The sequence below is a fragment of the Rhincodon typus genome, chromosome 24 (assembly GCF_021869965.1).
Source record: "Rhincodon typus isolate 14 chromosome 24, sRhiTyp1.1, whole genome shotgun sequence".
Classification (NCBI taxonomy): domain Eukaryota; kingdom Metazoa; phylum Chordata; class Chondrichthyes; order Orectolobiformes; family Rhincodontidae; genus Rhincodon; species Rhincodon typus.
Window position 1 is genome coordinate 9,330,796 of NC_063355.1, and position 23,683 is coordinate 9,354,478.

At 44.1% G+C, this 23,683-nt stretch overlaps 1 protein-coding gene across 1 annotated transcript; it reads right to left on the reverse strand.

Annotated features, from left to right (window-relative positions):
• Window positions 1-617: 617 nt before the first annotated feature.
• On the reverse strand, window positions 618-15,675 carry LOC109917050 (transmembrane protein 233). The gene is made up of 2 exons (XM_020516825.2): window positions 15,364-15,675; window positions 618-812 (listed from the first exon to the last, which is right to left on the reverse strand). The coding sequence occupies exons 1-2, from the start codon at window positions 15,541-15,543 to the stop codon at window positions 618-620; spliced, it is 375 nt and encodes a 124-aa protein (XP_020372414.1). The 5' UTR covers window positions 15,544-15,675.
• Between the last annotated feature and the right edge of the window lie 8,008 nt (window positions 15,676-23,683).

Genomic DNA, 23,683 nt, shown 5'->3' on the forward strand with positions numbered 1-23,683 from the left:
TGAGGAGAAATTTCTTCACCAGAGAGTGGTGAGCCTGTGGAATTCTCTGCCACAGAACACGGCTGTGACAAAAATATTGAATGTTGTCATGGAGGAGATAGATATAGTGTTTAGGGCTTAAGGAATCAAAGGGTCTGGTGAGAGAGCGGGAACAGGGGACTGAGTTGGATGATCAGGCGCCATTATATTGAATGGTGAGATAGACTTGAAGGGCCATATGGTCTACTCCTACTCCTATTTTCTATGTCTCATAGACATGTCACTTGCTGTAAGAGTGATTGGATAGTAATCCTTTCTCCAGCCCAGGAGCACTGAAGCTAACTGTAGTATCTTGACTGAACTGAAGTCAACAAACTCAGCATGGGCCAAGGGCTGAACCCTATAACCATTCCCACTCTCTGTGACTCCATTTCGTACCTCCCCAGCCAGCAAATAAACTTCTAATTTACCAGTCCAGTAGCGTAGGGTTTGACTGTTGAAGTCAGAGCCTCATTCTTTATACGGATTTTATTATTCCCCGTGAAACCAGAGAAATCTTTGGTAAACCTTTGCAGAAAATGCCACTCATTGCTGCGAACCAAAGCAGATGAAACAGCAAATTGTTTCGCTTCAACTCATCAACGTCCAAACATCAGCAGTGCTTTTAGGTTAAAAGGTAGAAAGCAAACAGAGCCTACCACGGAGAAGTGAACGATGCAAGAGATTGCGATAATTAATAATCCAACAATAATGGCTGCAATGGCAACCAGGGTTGCCATGTGTGCTAGCTTTTTGGCTCCATCGATATCTCCCTCATTGTAACTGTGTAGAGCCTGAAGGACAAAAAGTAACCATTAGTATAAAACCATGCTATATTCTTTTAGTTAGTGATTAGACTAGTACTTAGCCCAGTAAATGATGCTGTGCTCACAGTGTCAGCAAGATCCCAGCACCCCAACCTTTGTAAGTTTTCTCCTACCTCCACCCTGCATTAACCCATCTGCTGCTAAAACCACCCAGGCCTTTCTTACCTCTAGCTTTGACTGTCCCAACACACTGACAGCCAGCTCAGTCACTGTTCTCCACCTGCTATAACCTGAATCTGGACTCCTGCTATCCTAACTCACACAAAGTCCTATTCACTGACCAGCCCACGCTCAATAGCCTACATTAACACCCAGTCCAGAGCACATCGATTTAGATACTGTCATTCTCCTGCACTCCTCACATTACTACAGACCTCCTCCTGCTCCACCACCCTCTCTGTGCTCCTCCAATTTTGTCTTTTTCCTCATTCCCTCATTACTATTGCCTGCTAAAAGCAGCAAAGGGGACGAAGTTCGGGCTAACTCTGGTCCCATTAACTAGCGCCTGAAGCTCCATGGAGCCCACCATGCTTGGGTTGGGGGGGGGCGCTGGTCTCGACAAGATCAGGAGCAGCACCCGGGCTCGAAATTTTAGTCTCAGCCTCTGATAGCAGTTCCAGCTCCCTCGGGTGTAAGCTCTGGAATTTCCGCCCTGAATCCCCTTGGCTCTCGATGTCTCTTGCATATTAAAATGCTTCTTACAACCCACTTCTCTGAACAAGCTATTGCCCCTATTATGTCCTTTTGTCCCAAAATGAAGAGCTGTGTCTACTGCTATCTGATAAAGCTTCTAGAAAGAAGTTATATGTTAACACTGCATTATAACTGTGTTAGAAATAAAATGGCCATGGTGAATGAGCACCCCATTTTACAACTCTCCTGCTTAGTATTTCCATTGTCCATACACTTTACATATCAAAATTAACATGATCGCTTTCTCTCTAAACAAAATCAGATTGCCCAGTCTAATTTTTTTTTAAAGAGGACTACTTTCTCTTAAAAACCATAAGGAAATGTCATTATGAAATGCGATCTGAAGTGTACCAGCATATCATGGCACAAAGCTCACTTGCTCCTTAATAGGCACAAGATCATCACCATACTCCAACCTGCAAATCTACCAAACATTCCCAAGGCGTGCGTGCATACCATGGCAATTCAGTGATTTATCAGGGCATCCTGCTTATTGCTACAATGAACTAAGTTTAAAAGTCTGTCCCTTCTTGTATCTGAGCTCAATGAGTTGGGCAGTTCACTGTCTACAGCACCAGACAAAATGTGCAGCAATACTCCACTGGATTACAGACTGTAATTCTTTTCATATATAGGTAACCATAACTAAATTACTGGGCTGTTCCTCTCATTGTGTCAGGCTTAAGATCTGCTTAACGTTATACCAAGCTAATAGTAGCTTACTGGCCCCACTATATACACAGAGGGAGTGAGGCCGTGTAGCAGCTGGGGAAGACAGAAATGCGGATAACATAGAAGGTCTCTCAACATCGATGGCAGGACTTTGAAATTACTTTCCAACCAGCAGCAGGCTAGCTGTCCAATGGGAAGGCCTGTAATCGAAGGCCACAAGCAGGTGTGGAGCGATCGCGAGGTATTGCGGGGTTGGACTGGGGAGAACGTGGCTGGTGAGATCGGGGCTTTTGGGAAAAATTTAGGTCAGGCAGGAAAATCAAATGATGGGGAAAGAAATGGGTTAGCTTTTGAAAACCCGGGGATAATGTTCCTGCTCCTCCTGACCCACAAGCAGTGCTGGAAAGGAACAAAGCAGATGGCCTGAATCCACATCACCTCTCTTCAGCTACTGGATTTCTTAAGCCCAGGAAAGGCTCTCTCGTTACTGTTAAATACAAACATTATTCGGATTTGTTCCCACATAGACTCATTGACATAATTTAAGAACTGATTTGTCTTTTGTAAGTTATGCCTCCAACACCCTGACTCATTTTCTTTAAAACCAGCTAAAACTGTGTTTGAGGCAGAATGAGGTCAGGTTTTAGGTTTTGAAATGTTAACCCTCATTTACTGCCTGCTTGGAAAGTTAAATCTGCCCCCATTGCCTGCATCAATCAAAATTGATGTATCAATCTCTACATTGATATGAAAGGAAATTAAAACCAGGCAAGGGGTACATGGAGCTACAGATTGAACATTAGCAATTTCATGTTAAAGCCAAATCACAGAATCTCCACATTTGGGAATCAGGCCATTCAGTCCACACCAACTCTCCAAAGAGCATCCCACCCCACTATCTTGTCCTGTAACCCTGTATTTCCCCTGGTTAATCCACCTAGCCTACGTATCCCTGGGCACTATCAGCAATTTAGCATGGCCAATCTACCTAATCCTTGGACTGTGGGAGCAGGGAGAATGTGCAAACTCCACACAGACAGTAAGCAAGGCTGGAATCAAACCCAGGTCCCTGGCACTGTGAGGCACCATGCCACCATGTGAAACCAGTTGGTTGTCAGCAATGACTGATAAATGACTGTCCCAAACTCCCAGCAAAGCCTCATTTATCTCAATCTAAGTTTTGCCAATATTCAAGAAAGAATTGCATTAACGAAGTTGGAATAATTGTTACGATTCCCATAGAGACCAATAACATTTTTTAAAAAAAGAATCCCCGTGAGGCCAATAGTAACAAAACTCATTTCAATTTCAACACTGTTTAATTTCAATACTGTTATTGTATAAACCAAATGGAATAATCAAAAATCAACATAACTCAGACATCTGAATCTAACTTAACCTTTCTGACTTTCCCAGTTACTAACCTGAGGAGCACCTGTGTCTTCATCTTTGCCATTTCATTATCAAAGCCCCATCGCTGCAATTTCTAAGTTTCCCAACTACACCCCCCATTATGGTTCGGTATCAGATGGTAACCATCTGTCATTTCTGCAGTGTTGATTTTACACTCATCCAGGTGGGACCTTATGGACACCCTGCTTTTTAAAATTCTGTCACTGGGATCACTTCTGAAAATTCTTAAAGCCTCATTCATGTACAAACACCATTTGCTTCTTTCGACCAAATTTCATAAATGTTGGACTTGGTTTTCTTTTCAATATTTCTGTCTGTACACCCCTTGTGTTAACTCATAGACATTGACAATACATTCTATCCTCCGTTACAATATACTTAAGACAGAAATAGATAGGTTCTTGATTGGTAAGGGGATCAAGGATTGCAGGAAGAAAGCAGGACAATGAGGTTGAGAAACATATCAGCCTTGATCAAATGGTGGAGCAGACTTGATGGGCCGAATGGTCTAATTCTGCTCCTATACCTTATAGTCATCTGACTGGTCTTCTGAAAGTGCACCTCCAAAGCTTTTCCTACTTTCTGTAGAACAATACAATCTTCAATAGATCATTTCAGTTTTTATAGCAACTGTCTGAAAAGCCATACATTACATTCCTGCATCTTCCTCACTATATTCACGTATCAAGAAAATATTCTTTCCTAAATCAGAAGTACAAGGTGTTAGTTCAGGGCTACCTTCATTATACCCAATCAATGCACAAGCTTTAAACTTGACTGCCTGTAATTCTCTGCCTCTTTCTTCACTTCTTCACTGTCTAACTTCTCCACTTTTTAATTCTAATTCAAGATTTCTCATTGCTCTTGTTTCTGTTTCCATCTTGAACTCATCTTTTTCATTTCTCTCTTTCCTCTCTTCCAACATAAGAAATAGGAGCAGTGTAGGCCATTCAACCCCTCAAGACTGCTCCATTATTAACAAGGTCATGACTAATCTGCTCCTGGCCTCAATTCCTCTTTTGTGACAGCTCCTCATAGCTCCCAATCCTGATATTTCAAAAATGTATTTCTTCTCTAAATACTAGCCTCCCATAACACTCCTTATGTCCTCATCACGATGGGGTTGAGAAACATATCAGCCACCTATTTTTTTATCATCAACAAATTTTGACACATTACACTCTGCCCCTTTGTGCAAGTCATTAATATAGATAGTAAATAATTAAGGCAGTTGCAGCAGTTCATTAGTTACATCTTTCCAACCTGGAAAAGACCTTGAACAAAAGCAGAAGTTGCTGGAAAAGCTCAGCAGGTCTGGCAGCATCTGTGAAGAAAAAATCAGAGTCAATGTTTCGGGTCCGGTAACCCTTCCTCAGAACTGAGCTGGGTACTGAGGAAGGGCCACCAGACCCGAAACATTAACTCAGTTCTTTTATTCATGGATGCTGCCAGAACTGCTCAGCTTTTCCAGCAACTTCTGTTTTTGTTCCCGATTTACAGCATCCGCAGTTCTTTCGGTTTTTATCTGGAAAAGACCTTGATTTATTTAATCTTGGCTCTCAGTGTGTTATCAATTCTCAATCCATGCGAATACATTACTCCCAATAGCAGGAGCTTCTATCTTGGGCAATTATATTTCTGTGGAACTCTATTGAATGCCTTTTGAAAATTCAAAAACACGGTGTCTCTGAATCCGTTTTATCAACTCTGCTCAAAAACTCCAGTAAATTTGTCTAACTTGATTTCCCTTACACAAAACCATATGGATCCTATTTGATTCTGTTAAGCTTTTCTGAATGTCCTGCTATTTCTGCTTTAACAATGGACTCCAGTATTTTCCCAGTGGCAGATGTTAGGCTGACTGGCCTTAATTTCCCGCTTTCTGTTTCCTTTCCTCCTTGAACAGGATGGTTACATTAGCCGTTTTCCAACCACTTCAGCCTTCCTGGAATCCAGTAAATTCGGGAATATTTTGACCAATACCTCCACTATCTCTGCAGTCACTTCCTTTAAAACACTTGGATGAAGGCCATCAGATCCTGATAATGTACCTGCCTTTAGTCCCATTAGTTTGTTAAATATTTTGTCCCTCATGATAGGGATCATTGCAAGATCTTTCCTCCCATTAGCACCTTGCTGATCTGTTATCTTTGACAGATTTATAGTATCCTCCAGTATGAAGACAGATGTGAAATATCAATTTAAATTACCTACCATTCCCTATCTCACATTAATTCCCCAGTTGCATCTACCAAGTGTCCAACGCTTACTTCAGCTATTCTCTTCCTTTTTATACATCATAGAAACTCTTGCTGTTTGTTGTTTATTTTTCTTACCAATTTACTTGCATAATCAATTTTCTCACTTTTATTAGCTTTTTAGTCATCTGCTGCTAATTCCTAATAAAATTCCCAATCCTCTGGCCTACCACTTTTTTTTTGCTTGACCATCTTTGTTAACCATAGAGAGTTTGTCCTTATCAAATGCTTCCTTTGGATTGGAATACTTTTTTTTGAGCATTGTGAAATATTTGTTTAAATGTCTGCCACTGCTAATCCATGCACATCGTCCCTTAGTCTATTTTCCCAGCATCCCCCCACCCCTGGTTTAGATGACTGTTCATACTTCTGTACGCTCTTCTTTAAGCAGTGGTTTGAGACACGAGTTGCTCTCTCTCAAACTACATTTGATATTCTACATCGCTGCCCCCATAGGATCTTTAACTATGAGATCTGTTATTCCTTGTTACACATCATTAGATTTAAAACAGCTTGTTTCCAGGTGGGTTCCTAAATGTATTGCTCTAAGACACAATCCCTGATTCACTTGTCTTCCCTGTAACCTATGCCCATCAGATTTGTCCAGTTAATATGCAAATTAAAATCACCCATGATAATTGTAGTGTCCTTCTCACATGCCTTCATTATTTCCCAATTTATACTTTGTTCTACACTGATGCAACTCTTTAAGGGCTTTTAGACAACTTCCAAACAGGGACTTCTTTCCCTTGCTATTCCTTAACGTTCACCCAAACGGATTTTACAAAATGATCTATTGCAACCATATCACTACTCACCACCAACGTTCCCTCTATACTGCACATGCCAATAGGTGTTGCCATTGCATTGGCTTCTGGGAAGTTATTGCTGCACAAGGACCTTGGAGGCCCATGTGATGTAACAATAATTAGGGGGAATGTAGTTCACCACTGTACTGATGCCACCTTTAATTAACAAAGCTACCCCACCTCTCCTTTCTTTTTGCCTATTCTCCTAGAACATCGAATACCTTCATTTCTGTGTTTCCAGTCTTTGTCACCCTGCCACCATGTCTCCAGTAATAACCATGCAGCTCCCTCTAAGCAGCGCGCATGTATAGTTGCTCCAAGATTCTGCGCACAGCAATTGGTGTCAGTACACCGATTGCAACATTAACTTCCGGTTCCAGAAATCAATGCTGTGCATGGACCTCGAAGGCTTGCCCAGCAGCAAAGAAAATTGGACATAATGCTGGTATGAAATGGTATTCATTTATTTGTATTTGTGCTGTCAACCCATCTGTCGTATTACAGATGTAATGAGCATTCAGATAGAGAGCCTTCAGCTTTGACTTTCTACCATTATTACTTACTCTAGTTCTGATTTCTGCTGCATTTTTTTGTGTTTATTTTCTACCCCTTCCTATCACATTCTGGTTCTCGTTTGTTCCTTTATTGCCCTGCATCTCTGCTCTCTCGATCCTTTTTGATTTTTTAAACTTCCCTTCAATTGAACCACCTCCCTTCCTTCTTTTTAATTTTATTGTTTTCATTTGCCTTTCTCTTTCAAATTTCATCCCCTTTCTTTAATTTCATGCTTTGGTCATTCAACCTGATCATTAGTAGAAATTATTTTTCCTTCAACTTCAAGAGCTGAGCTACCACTTCACCAATCTCTGCGTTCCTAGCTCCTGATCTCAAGCTAGCCATTAATTCCTCAGTGCAGCCCTCAAGTTAGCCATTGTTAATGCTTCCAAGGCCCAACGAGACAAATTCAGAGACGTCCACGCAAAAAGAATGAATCCCCACCAACAGACCACCAGTATGTGTATCAAGAGAATCAAAAAAAGGGAATTACACGTCAGTAAGAAAGGAAATTCCAGAACCTTGTGCTATCAGATAGTCCCATTTCTCAGCAGGATTTATTGTTTGAATCTCTCAGCATTTACCAGTGAACATACTTTTAAGTTTATAGGTTTGGAGCACCAGTAATTCGTGCAATCCTCTAGATTTCCATTCTCACAAGAAGTGTGTGTTCAGGTCCAGGTCCAATGTTGTCCAGGTCTTGCCGCAATTTTGAATGGAACGGATCAGCTCGGATTAACAGTTATTGACCTGACACTTTAACTCTTTTCCTTGCCACATGCCACACATCCAGTCTGGCAGATAGGCCCTACAGGTTACAGTCAGTTTGGTCAACTACTGAGCCATTCTTGGTGATCGACATCAAAGTCCTCTGACCAGGCTACATTGCTTGTAATCTTCACATCATCCTACAATTGGTGTTCAACATGGAGGGGTAACAGACTCACTGGCTGAGGGAAGGTGGAAGGTGATAATCGGCAGGAGGTTTTCCTTATCCATGTTTGACCTGATGCCACAAGACCTCAGAAATCCCAAGTCAATGTTGAAAATTCCCACGGCCACTCCCTCCCCACTATAAACTATTGGCTGCCACCTCTATGAATGGGAAGGATGGCAATGGAGAAATCTGGAGTATTGGCTGAAAGATATGATTTAGTGAGTATATCTATGTCAGGTTTTTATTTGACTAGTCTGAGACAGGTGTGGCACAATTCCCCAGAAGTTACTTGTTGCAGGGTCATAGAGTCATAGAGATCTATAGCATAGAAAAGGCCATCGTATCCACTCTGATCAAAAACAGCCATCAAACTATTTGAATCTTATCTTCCAGCACTTGGCCCACAGTCTTGTATGCCTTGATAACGTAAGTGAATATCTACATACTTCTTCAATGTTATGAGGGTTCCTGTCTTGACCACCCATACAGGCAGTGAGTTCTGGATTCCCACCATCCTCTGGGTGAAAAAATTATTCCTCACATCCCCTCTAAACGTTTTGTCCCTTATCGTAACTCTATCACCCAGGTCATTGATTCCTCCAACAAGGGGAAAAGTTTCTTGCTGGCTACTCTATCTATGTCCCTTATTATTTTCTACAATTCAATCGTGTGCCCCCTCAATTTCCTCTGCTCCAAGGATACAAACCCCAGTCTATCGAATCCCTCTCCATTTCTGAAATCTCCAGCCCAAGGCAACATCCTGGTAAATCTCCTTTGCACCCTCTCCAGTGCTATCACATCCCTCCCATGATGTAGATTCCAGAACTGCACACAATGTCTTTGTTGTATCCAGTTCCTAGCTCGATGCCAGGTATTTAGTTGAGATTTATCCCCTTTTGGATTTTCTGTGTTGGATTAATACAAATGAATGTCTCGCTAGGCCACTGCAGAGGGCAATCACATTGCTGAGGATCTGGAATTACGAGTAGATCAGGCCAGTCAAAGATGGTAGATTTCCTTCACCAAAAGACATGAGCGAAGCAAATTTTTTTTTTATAATAAGACAGTAGCTTTTCAAGCTAGTATTTCTATTCCAGATTTATTTAAATTCCTCCAGTTGTCATGGTGAGATATGAACTCATGTCAATGCAGCATTAGTTCAGCCCTCTGAAGTTCTGATCCAGTCACTTAACCATTTCGTTGTATTTCCACTGGGGTACAACCTGTCCCTTGTCACAATGCTGCACATTGAGTTACCAGCTTTCTCTCAACAGTCTGTGAAAGGAACACACAGTTCTTGTGAGAAAGTGCATGGATCTACAAAGGAAATGGATGCCAAGTGATAATGTGTACCTGTTGTTTCTTAATTTGTTCTGTAAACTGGAATTTGATGATCTTAGAGCGTTAAAAAAAAATTAAAATGAATATTTCAGCTCAGAAGTGATAATTGGGTTTCAGTGCCTCCTAGTAACAGCACCCAGCCAGTCAATAACCTTCAATGCCTCACTTGGAACCACCTCATAGAGTTGTACAGCACGGAAACATATCTTTTGGTCCAACTCATCCATGCTGACCAGATATCCTAACTTAATGTAGTTCCATTTGCCAGCATTTGGCCCGTATCCCTCTAACCTGTTCCCATTCATGTACCCTTCCAGATGCTTTTTAAATCTTGTAGTTGTACCAGTCTCCACCACCCTTTCCACTGGCAGCTCATCCCATACACGCACCACCCTCTATGTGAAAAAGTTGCCCCTTATATCCCTTTTAAATCTTTCCCATCTCACCTTAAACCTATGCCCTCTAGTTTTGGACTCACCCACCCTGGGGAAAAGACCTTGGCTACTCACCCTATCCATGCCCCTCATAAACCACTGTAAGGCCACCCCTCAGCCTCCTGTGCTCCAGGAAAACAGCCCCTAGCCTATTCAGCCTCTCCCTATAGCTCAAATCCTTCAATCCTGGCAGCATCGTTGTAAATCTTTTCTGAACCCTTCCAAGTTTCACAACGTTTCCTGTAGCAGGGAGACCAGATTTGAATGCAGTATTCCAAAAGCGGCCTAACCAATATACTGTACAGCTACAACATGACCTCCCAACTCCTATACTTCGACGCCGACGCAACTCCGCCCACAGCCGACGCCGCATGGCCCACCACCGACGCCGACGTCGCTCCGCCCACCGCCTCCACAGCCAGCAGCTCCAGAGGAGACAGTAGCACCCAGCCCTGTAGGGTCTTCACCATCCCCCCAGATCTCCCCCTTACTGATGACGAACGGTCAGTCCTCAGTAAAGGGCTCATCTTTGTCCCCCTCCACCCACACATCAACGAATACCGCTCACACTTGGACATAGAGCAGTTTTTCCGCCGCCTCCGCCTCCGCGCTTACTTCTTCAACCGTGAGCCTAACCCTCCCTCGACTGACCTCCAACACACCCCCTCCTCCTGGACACCACCCCAAGGCCTCCTACCCTCCCTCGACCTCTTCATCTCCAACTGCCGTCGAGACATCAATCGCCTCAACCTCTCCACCCCTCTCACCCACTCCAACCTCTCCCCCGCAGAACGTGCAGCCCTCCGCTCCAATCCCAACCTCACCATAAAACCCACGGACAAGGGAGGCGCAGTTGTAGTATGGTGCACTGACCTCTACATCGTCGAGGCCAGCCGCCAACTCTCCGACACCACCTCCTACCGCCCCCTTGATCATGACCCCACTCCCGACCACCGAACCATCATCTCCCAAACCATCCACAACCTCATCACCTCAGGTGACCTTCCACCCACAGCCTCCAACCTCATCGTTCCACAACCCCGCACCGCCCGCTTCTATCTCCTTCCCAAAATCCACAAACCTGATTGCCCTGGTCGACCCATTGTCTCGGCCTGCTCCTGCCCCACCGAACTTATCTCCACCTATCTGGACTCCATTTTCTCCCCCTTGGTCCAGGAACTCCCTACCTACGTCTGTGACACCACCCACGCCCTCCACCTCCTCCAAAACTTCCAATTCCCTGGTCCCCAACACCTCATCTTTACCATGGACGTCCAGTCCCTATACACCTGCATTCTCCATACAGATGGCCTAAAGGCCCTCTGCTTCTTCCAGTCCCCCTCCACTGACATCCCCCTCCACTAACACCCTCATCCGATTAGCCGAATTCGTCCTCACCCTCAAAAACTTCTCTTTCAATTCCTCCCACTTCCTACAGACAAAGGGGGTGGCCATGGGTACCCGCATGGGCCCAAGCTATGCCTGCCTCTTTGTAGATTACGTGGAACAATCCCTCTTCTGTAGCTACACTGGCCCTAAACCCCACCTCTTCCTCCGTTACATTGATGACTGTATCGGCGCCGCCTCATGCTCCCGCGAGGAGCTCAAACAGTTCATCCACTTCACCAACGCCTTCCACCCCAACCTTAAGGTCACCTGGACCATCTCTAATGCCTCTCTCTCCTTCCTGGACCTCTCTGTTTCCATCTCTGGCAACCACCTAGAAACCAATATCCATTTCAAGCCCACCGACTCCCACAGCTACCTAGAATACACTTCCTCCCACCCACCTTCCTGCAAAAATGCCATCCCCTATTCACAATTCCTTTGCCTCCGCCGCATCTGCTCCCAGGATGAGGCATTCCACTCCTGTACATCTCAGATGTCCTCATTTTTCAAGGACCGCAACATCCCCCCCTCAGTGGTCGAGAACGCCCTCGACCGTGTCTCCCGCATTTCCCGCAACTCATCCCTCACACCCCCTCCCTGCAATAACAACCAAAACAGAATTCCCCTCATCCTCACGTACCACCCCACCAACCTCTGGATCCAACGCATCATCCTCCGACACTTCCACCATCTGCAATCCGACCCCACCACCAAAGACATTTTTCCCTCCCCACCCTTATCTGCTTTCCGGAGGGACCACTCTCTCCGTGACTCCCTTGTCCGCTCCACACTTCCCTCCAGCCCCACCACATCCGGCACTTTTCCCTGCAACCATAGGAAGTGCTATACCTGCCCCTATACCTCCCCCCTCACCCATATCCTCGGCCCCAAGAAGACTTTCCACATCAAGCAGATGTTCACCTGCACATCTGCCAATGTGGTATACTGCATCCGCTGTTCCCGTTGTGGCCTCCTCTACATTGGGGAAACCAAGCGGAGGCTTGGGGACCGCTTTGCAGAACACCTACGCTCGGTTCGCACTAAACAACTGCACCTCCCAGTCGCGAACCATTTCAACTCCCCTTCCCATTCCTCAGATGACATGTCCATCCTGGGCCTCCTGCAGTGCCACAACGATGCCACCCGAAGGTTGCAGGAACAGCACCTCTTATTCCGCTTGGGAACCCTGCAGCCCAATGGTATCAATGCGGACTTCGCAAGCTTCAAAATCTCCCCTCCCCCTACCGCATCCCAAAACCAGCCCAGCTCATCCCCTCCTCCCCAACTTGTCCTTCCTCCCACCTATCCCCTCATCCCACCTCAAGCTCCACACCCATCTCCTACCTACTAACCTCATCCCGTCCCCTTGACCTGTCCATCCTCCTTGGACTGACCTATCTCTTCCTGAACTCCCCATCTACACTCACCTTTACTGGCTCCATCCCCGCCTCTTCAACCTGTCTGTCTCCTCTCCACCTATCTTCTCCTCTATCCATCTTCCATCCGCCTCCCCCTCTCTCCCTATTTATTTCAGAAGCCCCTTCCCCTCCCCCATTTCTGAAGAAGGGTCTAGGCCCGAAACATCAGCCTTCCTGCTCCTCTGATGCTGCTTGGCCTGCTGTGTTCATCCAGCTCTACACCTTGTTATCTCCTATACTCAATGCACTGACGAATAAAGGCCTGTCTACCAAACACCTTCTTCACTATCCTATCCACCTGTGACTCTACTTTTGCGGAACTATGAACCTGCACTCCAAGGTCTCTTTGCTCGGCAACACTCTGCCATTAAGTGTGTAAGTCCTGCCCTGATTTGCCTTTCCAATAACCTTCAATGCCTTGCTTGGAACCGCCTTAACTCTAATCCTAACAAAGCATTTCGACAGGCGATGATACAGTCGGATACTATGCAAAAGACGCAGAGCAGCAGCATGAGTCAGGTCAGTTCTGAGTCACTCAGAGACATAAGCAGGTGGTACTGAGTCAAGTAGAGACAGGTGGGGAGTAGACACATGGGTTGCAAACACTAATCAGGTAGATGCATGGGTAACTAGCACTGACTAAGTACATAATCTAATAATAACAGTCGTCAAACAGTTAAAGTGATGGGTGGGCAGCACCGAGTTGAACAGATTAGTCCAGCATAGACAAATAACACTTAGTCAGACACAGGCTGACAGCACTTGAACAAATAAAGAAATGACTGTACAACATGCGGACACACAGAATCAGGGAGTTTTATTAATCTTCCATAACATCCAGTTGATGGAAAAGAAGGACAATGTTACATGTCAGGTGTGTTCAGCAGAGATCAGATGAAAACTGAGCACTGAAGGTGGAATGGGGCTGTTCAAGGTATGCTCCAAAATGCACTGGGTAAAAATAACAATTAAAGTTAAACTGGAAAAAAGGAGAGGAGTACCAAGGCAGATCAGAATGAGCTGGATGACATGGTGTGGGCACATTATCAGGGTATCAGTTGCTGGTTTGTTACTATCAGGGAAAGTTGATTGCAGGTGAAAAGCATGATGTTAAGGGGTGGTGTAATAGCTGACTTGTGTAGCTACCAGAAACCATGCAATGCAATTTATAGACCACAGAACACACATCGAAGAATAGATATTGGAAGCTTCTGCAAGTATGTCAATTGTATCTATGCATGTTCATTCCTCTCTTCAAGGAGTCAATCCAGATGTTGTTCTGGAGTAATTTTGGTAATCCCATTCTTAAAGTGACAGGCATGCAGCATTCCACACTCCAATGACAATGGATTAGTTCATGGCTTTGTGCCTGAGGGTACAATAAATAGTTATGTTAACGGACAGTAATCTAGTGGATTAGATGTGAATTTAAAACCCACCATGGCAATTACAGAATTCAAATTCAGAAAATCCCTGGAAATTTTAAAAAAAAAAGGAAATGCTGCTGGCAATTAAGTTGCCAGCTTGTTTTAATAATCCAATTCGGTTTACTAACGCTGTTCAGAAAGGCTCACCTGCCATCCTTACTTGGCATAGCCTGCATTGTATGTTAGCTTTGGTTCTGTGCAGTAGTCTTACTTCTGCTGGAGAAAACTGTGTGTTCAAGCCCACTGTACACAATTAAGTATTTGCAATTCAGAGCTGCAGTCCTGAGCACTTCCTGCAAAGATGTCTTGGGTTGAGATGATAAGCTTCAATAAGCTTCAGTGCAGCTTCCAACTCCATTACCTTTGACTTCAAATATTATTCATACTGCTTGATGCCACACGGGGTAAAACACTATCTTACTGTTCAAGGCAATTCACTCTCAATTCACATTTGTTGCATTCGAGGATCAATCATAGAACAGCATTAATGTGGGGTCTTCAGTTGAAGTCAAGACTGTAGTTAGACAATGATGACCGGAAAGCTGACCATTCATTTGTCTACAGAGTATATCAGATTCATTATATTGTCTGGTTCTGGAGGCACTTTCACACTTGGGCCCTTTAACAGGTACATCACAAAATGAAAATCACACTCCCACATTACAGCCAAGACTACAGGTCAAAATTGCTTCCTTGACTGTTGCATGTCATGTTGGGATCTCCTGAGGTTAAGTTATGGGATGGATGCAAACCCACCACCCCACCCCATTCCCCCTAACCCCGTGTTATCCCAGACACACAGAAAAAGCCGCCAGCAGCTGCAGTCAATGGCTGCTCGGAGGGAGTCTTGCCCCCCAGGCCCTTCCTCCAGGTTGGAGTACACAACCTGCGGGATTCTCCGCCTCCCGAGGAAATCAAGCGGATCACTGGAATCTGTTTCCAGCCGAGTGATCGACACTGATCTCCGGGTTAAAACTGCCAAGCCAGACTCCAGCAGCCGGTGTGTGAGAAACTCAACGCCAAAAGATGCCTGCAATTTCCAGCCTGTAACTTTATAAGTGTTACAGAAACGCACCCAGGAATTATCTGGGTCTGTGTGAGAGTTTAACAGCGATCAAAAGACGTTCGGAAACACTGCTATAAGAGCTGTCGTTGTTGTACAATTCACTCACCATCATTGAGAAGACAAACGCCACGATGTTGATGGGATAAGATGGACAGAAACAGGAGAATATGGTGAGGAAGATATATTTCCGGGACATCTCCTCCTGCTGGGCTTCATTGTCAGTTTCAGCCCCTGGATATCCTTCTAAAGATTCCTTGAGGTCCGGTTTGACGGTCGGCTGAGACATCGGGGCAGCTTCGGCAGAGCCCCGGAGCTGCCGGTGCTGAGCTCTCACTCTCACTGAGGACTGGGCTCGGTGTCAAACTGCTCCCGAGTCAGCTCAGACCTAATTTTACCATCACAGGAGCGTCCAGCCAACTCTGACCACTGCCCAGCCGTCAGCTCTGGTTCACATGACCAGCCTGGACTGGATATATTGCCAGTATTTATTTATTATCTATAACCGTGGGGTATATTCACCTCTCATTCCCAATCAACAGCATCTAGTAACCTCCCACCCTCTGCAACTAGCGTTTATTATTAATGTTTGTTAACTTCTCACCCCCTGTAACCCTCACCCTATTATTGTTTGTTACTCACTCATCCTCTGTAACTAATGTTCACTGTTAATATTTGTTAATCTCACATCCTCTGTAAGTCGTGTTTATTATTTCTATTTGTTAATCGATCACCCTCTGTAACTAGAGTTTATTGTTAGTGTTTACTTTCCTCTCACCCTCTGTAACCCTAACCCTATTATTAATGTTTGCTAATCACTCATTCTCTGTAATTAGATTTTGACCCACATGGAGCAGGAGGAACTATGAGCAGTGAGTCTCTGCCTCCAGCCCTGTCCTGTGGTCATCTCTTTTGTTCCAGCCCAGGTTCTGGCCCGCTTCCGGAAGGTCGTCCCAAATGTTCTTCACCAGGTTTCTATTGGCCAGCTCCATCATTGCACGGGGAGTCCACTCTACTGCCGCAGTCACAGTCTCTCTGTCACTATGTCCCACGGGCGCCTCTGATCTGGCCCCTACAGCACTTCCTCATTGGTGTCTCTGTCCCTCGAAATGATGTCCGGGATCTTACAAAAGGAGTGTTGGAGCAATATGTCCAATTTACCTCAGATCTTCGCTGTTCTCTTCTACATCTCGCTGGCAGAGATTGCAGTTGGTACAACAGCAGATATATGGAGTCACAGATTCATGACGTGTTAATGGCTTTGGATGCTCACGCTGTCTGAAGCTGCTGGAAGACCAATATCATTTTGCCAACTTTGAACTCAATATCACATGATCTGGAGTTTTAAATTCCTAAGGTGGGCAACCGTCTGATGTCCTTGCTGGTGATAGAGGCACCATGTTGCAGGCCAGTCATTGTTGTGTTGGTCTTTTCACACTGGATACATGGAGCAAAAGCCACTCTTATGTCTTGAACACAGATGATTTTCCAATCAACTAGAAGTTGATTGGTGAAATAAATTTGATGAAGATCAAAACAGATCAGAAGAAGAACATTGAGTGAAGACAATGAGAAGACTGGCTAAAACTTAAGAAGAGATGCAGGAGAGACAAGTGAGCATAGACAGATTGAAAATGCAAGGCAGCATAAGAAGCAGCATGTCAGAACGACTGCAAGACAATGTACAGAAAATGATTGCTGTAGGAAGTAATGCTTCTGTACCAATTAAGAGCAAAGACAGATGGATGCTTCCAATGGACAAAGAGCAGGAGGTGAGGTGGGAAGAACACATTGGCAGATCTTTAATCAGCCCACTCCAACTCCATGTTTGAGTTTGATAACAACAGCTCACCTCAGTAGCTGAACCCAGGAGAAATTGTCACATCCAAAGTTCAAAGGGCCAGTAAGAGCCCAATGAACTCTTCAACCTGTGATTGCAGAAGCAGTGGGAATGCAGGGAAACCGAGCTGGAATAAAAAGAAAATGAGTCATAGAGTCATACAGCACGGAAACAGACCATTTTGATCAGCAAAGGTGAAGAGAGAAACAGAGACGTTTCAGGTCAATAACCTTTCAACAGATTTTGTTAAAATCTCACACGGAATATGATTCTATGTAACATACTTAGAGGCTAGAGATAGAAAAATCAATAACATTTACAGATCAGAATGGACAGAAGGGCACAGCGTCAGAGCCGTGAAAGGCATAATGTACATGTAGCTCTGGTCACTATAAAACAACAAGGATGCAAAGGCATTGGAGAGGATGTATAGAAGATCTGTAGGCATCACATCAGGAATATATATAGGGCCAGGATTAACAGATTGAGTCTCTTGTACAAAGAAAGTTGAGGGAGGACCACAGAAGTGGTGTAACTTTTTTTATTCATTTGTGGGATTTGGGCATCGCTGACTGGGCCAGCATTTATTGTCGTCCCTAGTTGCCCTTGAGAAGGTGGTGGTGAGCTGCCTTCCTGAACTGCTGCAGTCCACGTGCTATAGGTTGACCCACAGTGCCCTTATGGAGGGAATTCCAGGATTTTGACCCAGTGACAGTGAAGGAATGGCGATATATTTCCAAGCCAGGATAGTGAGCAACTTGGAGAACTTCCAGACACTGATGATGTTCGCCTTGTTCTTCTTTATGAAAGTGGTCGTGGATTTGGAAGGCAGTGTTTAAAAATCTTTGATGAATTTTTGCAGTGTATCTTGGAGATAGTATCAGCATTGCGTACCGAGCATCAGTGGTGATGTAGTGCCAATCAAATGAGCTGCTTTGTCCTGGATGGTGTCAAGCTTCTTGAGTATTGTTGGAGCTGCTCCCATCCAGGCAAGTGGGGAGTATTCTATCACACTCCTGACTTGTGCCTTGTAGATGGTGGATGGGCTCTGGGGAATCAGGAGGTGAGTTACTCGCTGAAGTATTCTCTAGTCTCTAACCTGCTCTTGTAGCACTGCTTATATGGGGAGCCTAGTTGATGATGTTAGTTGTGAGGGATTCAGTGATGGTGATGCCATTGAATGTCAAGGGACAGTGGTTAGATTTATCTCCTATTGATGATGGTTATTGCCTGCCATTTGTGTGGCGCAAATATTACTTGCCACTTGTCAGCCCAAGTCTGGATATTGTCCAGATCATGTTGCATTTGGACATGGACCACTTTAGTGTCTGATGAGTCATGAATGGAGCTGAATATTGTGCAATCATCAGCAAACATCCCATTTCTGATCTTATGATGGAGGGAAAATCATTGATGAAGCAATTGAAGATAGTTGGGCATAGGACACTACCCTGAGGAATTCTTATAGTGATGTCCTGAAACTCGGATGACTAACCTCCAACAACCACAACCACCTTCCAATGTGTAAGTATAACCAGCAGAGAATTGGAGGTTACAAAAGATTAAGAAATTATGAAGAGTTTTGACAGAGTGGATACAGAGAGTATAGAACATAGAATGTAGAACATAGAACAGTACAGCACAGTACTGGCCATTCAGCCCACGATGTTGTGCTGAACTTTTACCCTAAACCTAAGATCTATCTAACCTCCACCCCTACCTTATACTATCATCCATATGCCTATCTAATAGCTGCTTAAATGCCCCTAATGAGGCCGACTCCACTATCGTCTCTGGCAATGCATTCCACGTCCCTACCACTCTCTGAGTAAAGAACCTACCTCTGACGTCTCCCCTATATCTACTTCCACTCACTTTAAAACTATGGCCCCTCGTAATAACTACCTCCACCCTAGGAAAAAGTCTCTGGCTGTCCACTCTATCTATACTTCTGATCATTTTGTACATCTCTATCAAATTACCTCTCATCCTTCATCGTTCTAAAGAGAAAAGCCCTAGCTCTCTCAACCTTTCCTCGTAAGACCTTCCCTCCATTCCAGGCAACATCCTGATAAATCTCTTCTGCACCCTTTCCAACGCTTCCACATCTTTCCTGTAATGAGGTGACCAGAACTGGACACAATACTCCAGATGTGGCCAAACCAGGCTTTTGTATAGCTGAAGCATAACTTCACGGCTCTTGAACTCAATCCCGCTATTAATGAAAGCTAACACACCACACGCCTTGTTAACAACTCTATCCACCTGGGTGGCAGCTTTCAGGGAACTGTGGACATGAACCCCAAGATCCCTCTGCTCCTCCACACTGCCAAGAATCTTTCCGTTAACCCTGTATTCTGCTTTCAAATTTCTCTTTCCAAAATGAATCACTTCACGTTTTTCAGGGTTAAACTCCATCTGCCACTTCTCAGCCCAGCTCTGCATCCCATCAATGTCCCTTTGTAACCTAGAACAGCCCTCCATACTATCCACATGTATGTTTGACTTTTGGGAAGGAGTGTAACTGGATGCTATCAATATAAGATAATCATCAAGAAATCCAATAGGAATTTCAGAAGAAACTTCTTCACGCAAAGAGTAGTGAGAAAGTGGAGCTCACTACCAGAAGGAAGGGCAAAGTGAATATCGTAGATATACTAGGGTTAGATTTGTTACATGAAGATTCAGATGAGGGAAGTTGGGAAGAGGCTGTAGAGTTTCACAAACCCCAGCATGGATTGAACGGCCTTTTTCTGTGCTGTATTTCTTATGTAATCCTCTGTCTGAGAGATTTGTTTCACACAGAGAATATCAAAGATTGGGTAACAAGGAAGCAGCAGGGCTCATTAAATAAACTACAGACAAGCAGGATTCTGTTTCCTGAAATCAGGAACTTCTACTCACTGCATGGTGGTCAAACATTGTTTATTTTCAAGAATATTGTCTCAAATAAAACGGAAGGTATGATTCTTGGCATATGCTGTTCCTTTATTAATTCTCAAAATCTTCTCAAGTTTAATATTCTGGGAATATTCTTTGCAAGAGCTCCAGGCCAAAATGATACCAGCTTCCTTTGCAGGAATGCTTGTGAGCCTAAGCTGTCAGTCCATTATTCCCATTGTAAATGGATTGGCTAATATATTCCGTTCAAATTCTTCCTGGAAATTTTGTTTTACTGATGACAGTCTGATTCATTATTTAAAACCACACTCGACTAAAACACATTTAAAAAAAAGACAGGTTTGACTTGTAACATGTTGACATAGATCATAGAATCCCTACAGTGTGGAAACAGGCCCTTCGGCCCAACAAGTCCACACCAACCCATAGAGCATCCCACCCAGACCCATCCCCCTATAACTCACCTAATCTACACATCCCTGAACACGACAGGCAATTTAGCCTGGCCAATCCACCTAGCCTGCACATCTTTAGACTGTGGGAGGAAATCGGACCAGGCAAACTCCACATATGGTAAGTGAAGGAGATTGGAACCTCCCACCAGTGTGGTGTCACTCCAGTCCTGTTCCCATGGTGACCTAAGGAAACACATCACGAGCTGTTAGGAAGAGAGCTGCCTTGTACAATCCTGGCAGTGCCTCTCCAGAAGTTGTCAACACTTCCAGTTTCCACTGGCCCTTTGAATAGGTCTCATTAATGCTCTGGTGAAAGGTCATCGACCTGAAAAATTAATTATAAAATCAGAGTCATACAGCACAGAAATAGACCCTTCGGTCCAACCAATCCACGCCGACCATAATCCCAAACTAAACTAGTCCCACTTGCCTGCATTTGGCACGTATCCCTCCAAACATTTCTTATTCATGTACTTATCCAAATGTCTTTTAAACGCTGTAACTGTACCCACATCCACCACTTCCTCTTGAAGTTCATTCCACACATGAACCACCTTGTAAAAAAAAAAATTGCTCCATATGCCTTCTTTAAATCTTCCTCCTCTCATCATATAAATATTCTCCTTCATCTTGAAATCCCCCACCCTAGTGAAAAGATACCAGTCATTCACCTTATCTATACCCCTTACGATTTTATAAACTTCTATAAGATCACCTCTCAACATCCTATGCTCCACTGAAAAAAGTCCCAACCTATCCAGCTACTCCTTATAACTCAAGCACTCCAGTCCCTGCAACATCCTGGTAAATCTTTCCTGCAACCTCTCCAGCTTAGTAATATCCTTCCTACAACAGCGCGACTGGAACTGGGCATAGTATTCCATAAGGGGCCTCACCAACATCCTGTACAACCTCAACATGATGTCCCAACTCCTATATTCAAAGGTCTGAGCAATGAAGACAATTGTTCGTCTCTTCACAGATGCCACCAGCGTTTTCAGTTCTCATTCACCTTGGGGCACTTGCTATGTTGACGGGGGCAAGTCTTCAATAAACAACAGGACACCACTGGCTTTATCTTTAACCAAAACCAATATATTGCCCCAATATCACTGATCAACCTGTACAAGGGCCTCAACAACGGAGACGGGAACATTAGGATTCAACATAAAATCTAACACAATTAAAATAATCTTGCAGTTTGAAATGACAACACTGGTGAATCTCTTATGTGGTTTCATGTTGGGCATTGGAGCTAATGTTTTAACAGGGAAGGCCTAAACAAATCTGTAGCGAAGGGGAGCAGGAGTTAAATAGGGACAGAAGGTAATCAGGAACAGAAGCGGTCATTACTTCAGCAAAAACTCATCAGGAAGACAAATTCCAAAGATGATAACTTGAGCTAGTTCAGAACATAGAATTTCTGGTTACGATCACTAGTTACAATTACGGTCATCCACCCAATGGTATCTCCGACACAGGTCACATTCACGTGTTATCTGTAAGTGGCTTTGGGATATTCTACAAATAGATTTCTACACATGAAAAACAAAGAAAACAAGGATAATGCAGGGAAATGACATTGAGGTTAGAAGGCCTTATTGTTTTAGCAGTAAGGGTTTGAAATGCTGAATGAGCTACCCCAACTCCTAGGCCTTATGCAAGGTCAATGTTGTAATGTGAGATGTTGTGATCTAAAACATGCTGCCTGAGGTGGTGGTGCAGAAACATTCGACTGCAACTTTCAAAAGTGATTTGCAAACATTGTTTCTAAAAGGAAGAAATCACACGGATAGGAGAGCAGGAGGGGTCTGTGGAACTCAACTTGACAGCTGTTTCAAAAAGCCAGCAGTGTCATGATGGGCCAAATGTTCTCCTAATGTGCTGCAGCATTTTATGAATTAATGAGGGATTAGTTTAAATGGAAAGTGTAGTAAATGAGATATCGAAAAAATTGCGCTAGGTGCGTTGCAACCTTTCAACTGTTAACACGCCATAAGAAACCAGTGTCAATTGGCTACATGCGTATTTTGGTTTAGCACTTCTGCTTTTACCGATTGTTGCACGACCTCAGGCATTTCTGGCATGTGATCAATGCAGCCAATTTAATATATTACAGCCAAGAGGATCATGTACACTTAAATCTGTGTAAGGCCTTACTTTAGTAAGATTAACACCCTGCACTAAAGTGAAAATGCGTGATCACATTAGCTCTGGCGTTTTCATCCAGATTCATTGAATCTGCCAGTTGCTGTGGTGGGGTTTGAATTCAAACATCAGGTTACTAGGTCCGTTAGATCGCCACTATTTTCTGGCGACCTCTACATTACCAAGAGCTTTGAGGGTTTAATGTTAGAAAGCAAAAGATGATCTAAAAGAAAGCGTATCTTCCTTTAGAAATGTAACACATTGAGCTATTGAAAAAGAAATGGGTTAGATCTGCCTAATTTTCAGAGACACATGCACATATCTAAAACAGTAGGTCACATTTATGATGTAATGAATTATTTCAGTTTCTACTGATGGTCATTTAGACTCGTTCTCTGCACAGAGAAGGGTTCACTGCTTATCCACCTGCAGCTTTTCAGCTAGGAACCACCATTCAGCCATTGTCTACATTATTCAGTGGCTGGAAGGTAGTGTTAACATTAGCAATCCAACAAGCAAGGGAAATCAACAAGCCAAGGACAATCCTGTGAATTTCCCAATTGATCTTTCACTGGGAAGCGTCTTTTCCACAGTTTCAAGCAGCTCTGCCAGATTTAACTTTATGTGTAAGAGTCAAGTGTTTGGCAAGAGACGTAGCGCAGGTGCCCACGCTCCACCTGACTGCACAGATACCCGAGGAGCCACGGAGGGGTGCACAGCTGTCTGGGTGGCATCTAAAATACGTGCGTCTGGACAGCGAGTGAGAACATTAGAGCATGGTCCAAAGTGGGGATGGTCCATGCCCCCACCCTGACACACACACACACACACACACACACAGAGCACCACTCTCCCTCCTGCTCAGTCTGTGTTATTCCTTAACCTAGGCTGGTGATGCACAACCTGGCAAAGACCAAGTAACACAACAATACACCGAGTTTAAACTTTGGACGTTTGAATAACAGACTGAACAGTGCATTCAACCTCCATGCCATTCATGTAGAATTCATTTCCACTCTCAAGAACACAGATAAAACAGCCCCAAGTGCAAGAACATGCCGATAGCACACCAACTTCCTGTCCAC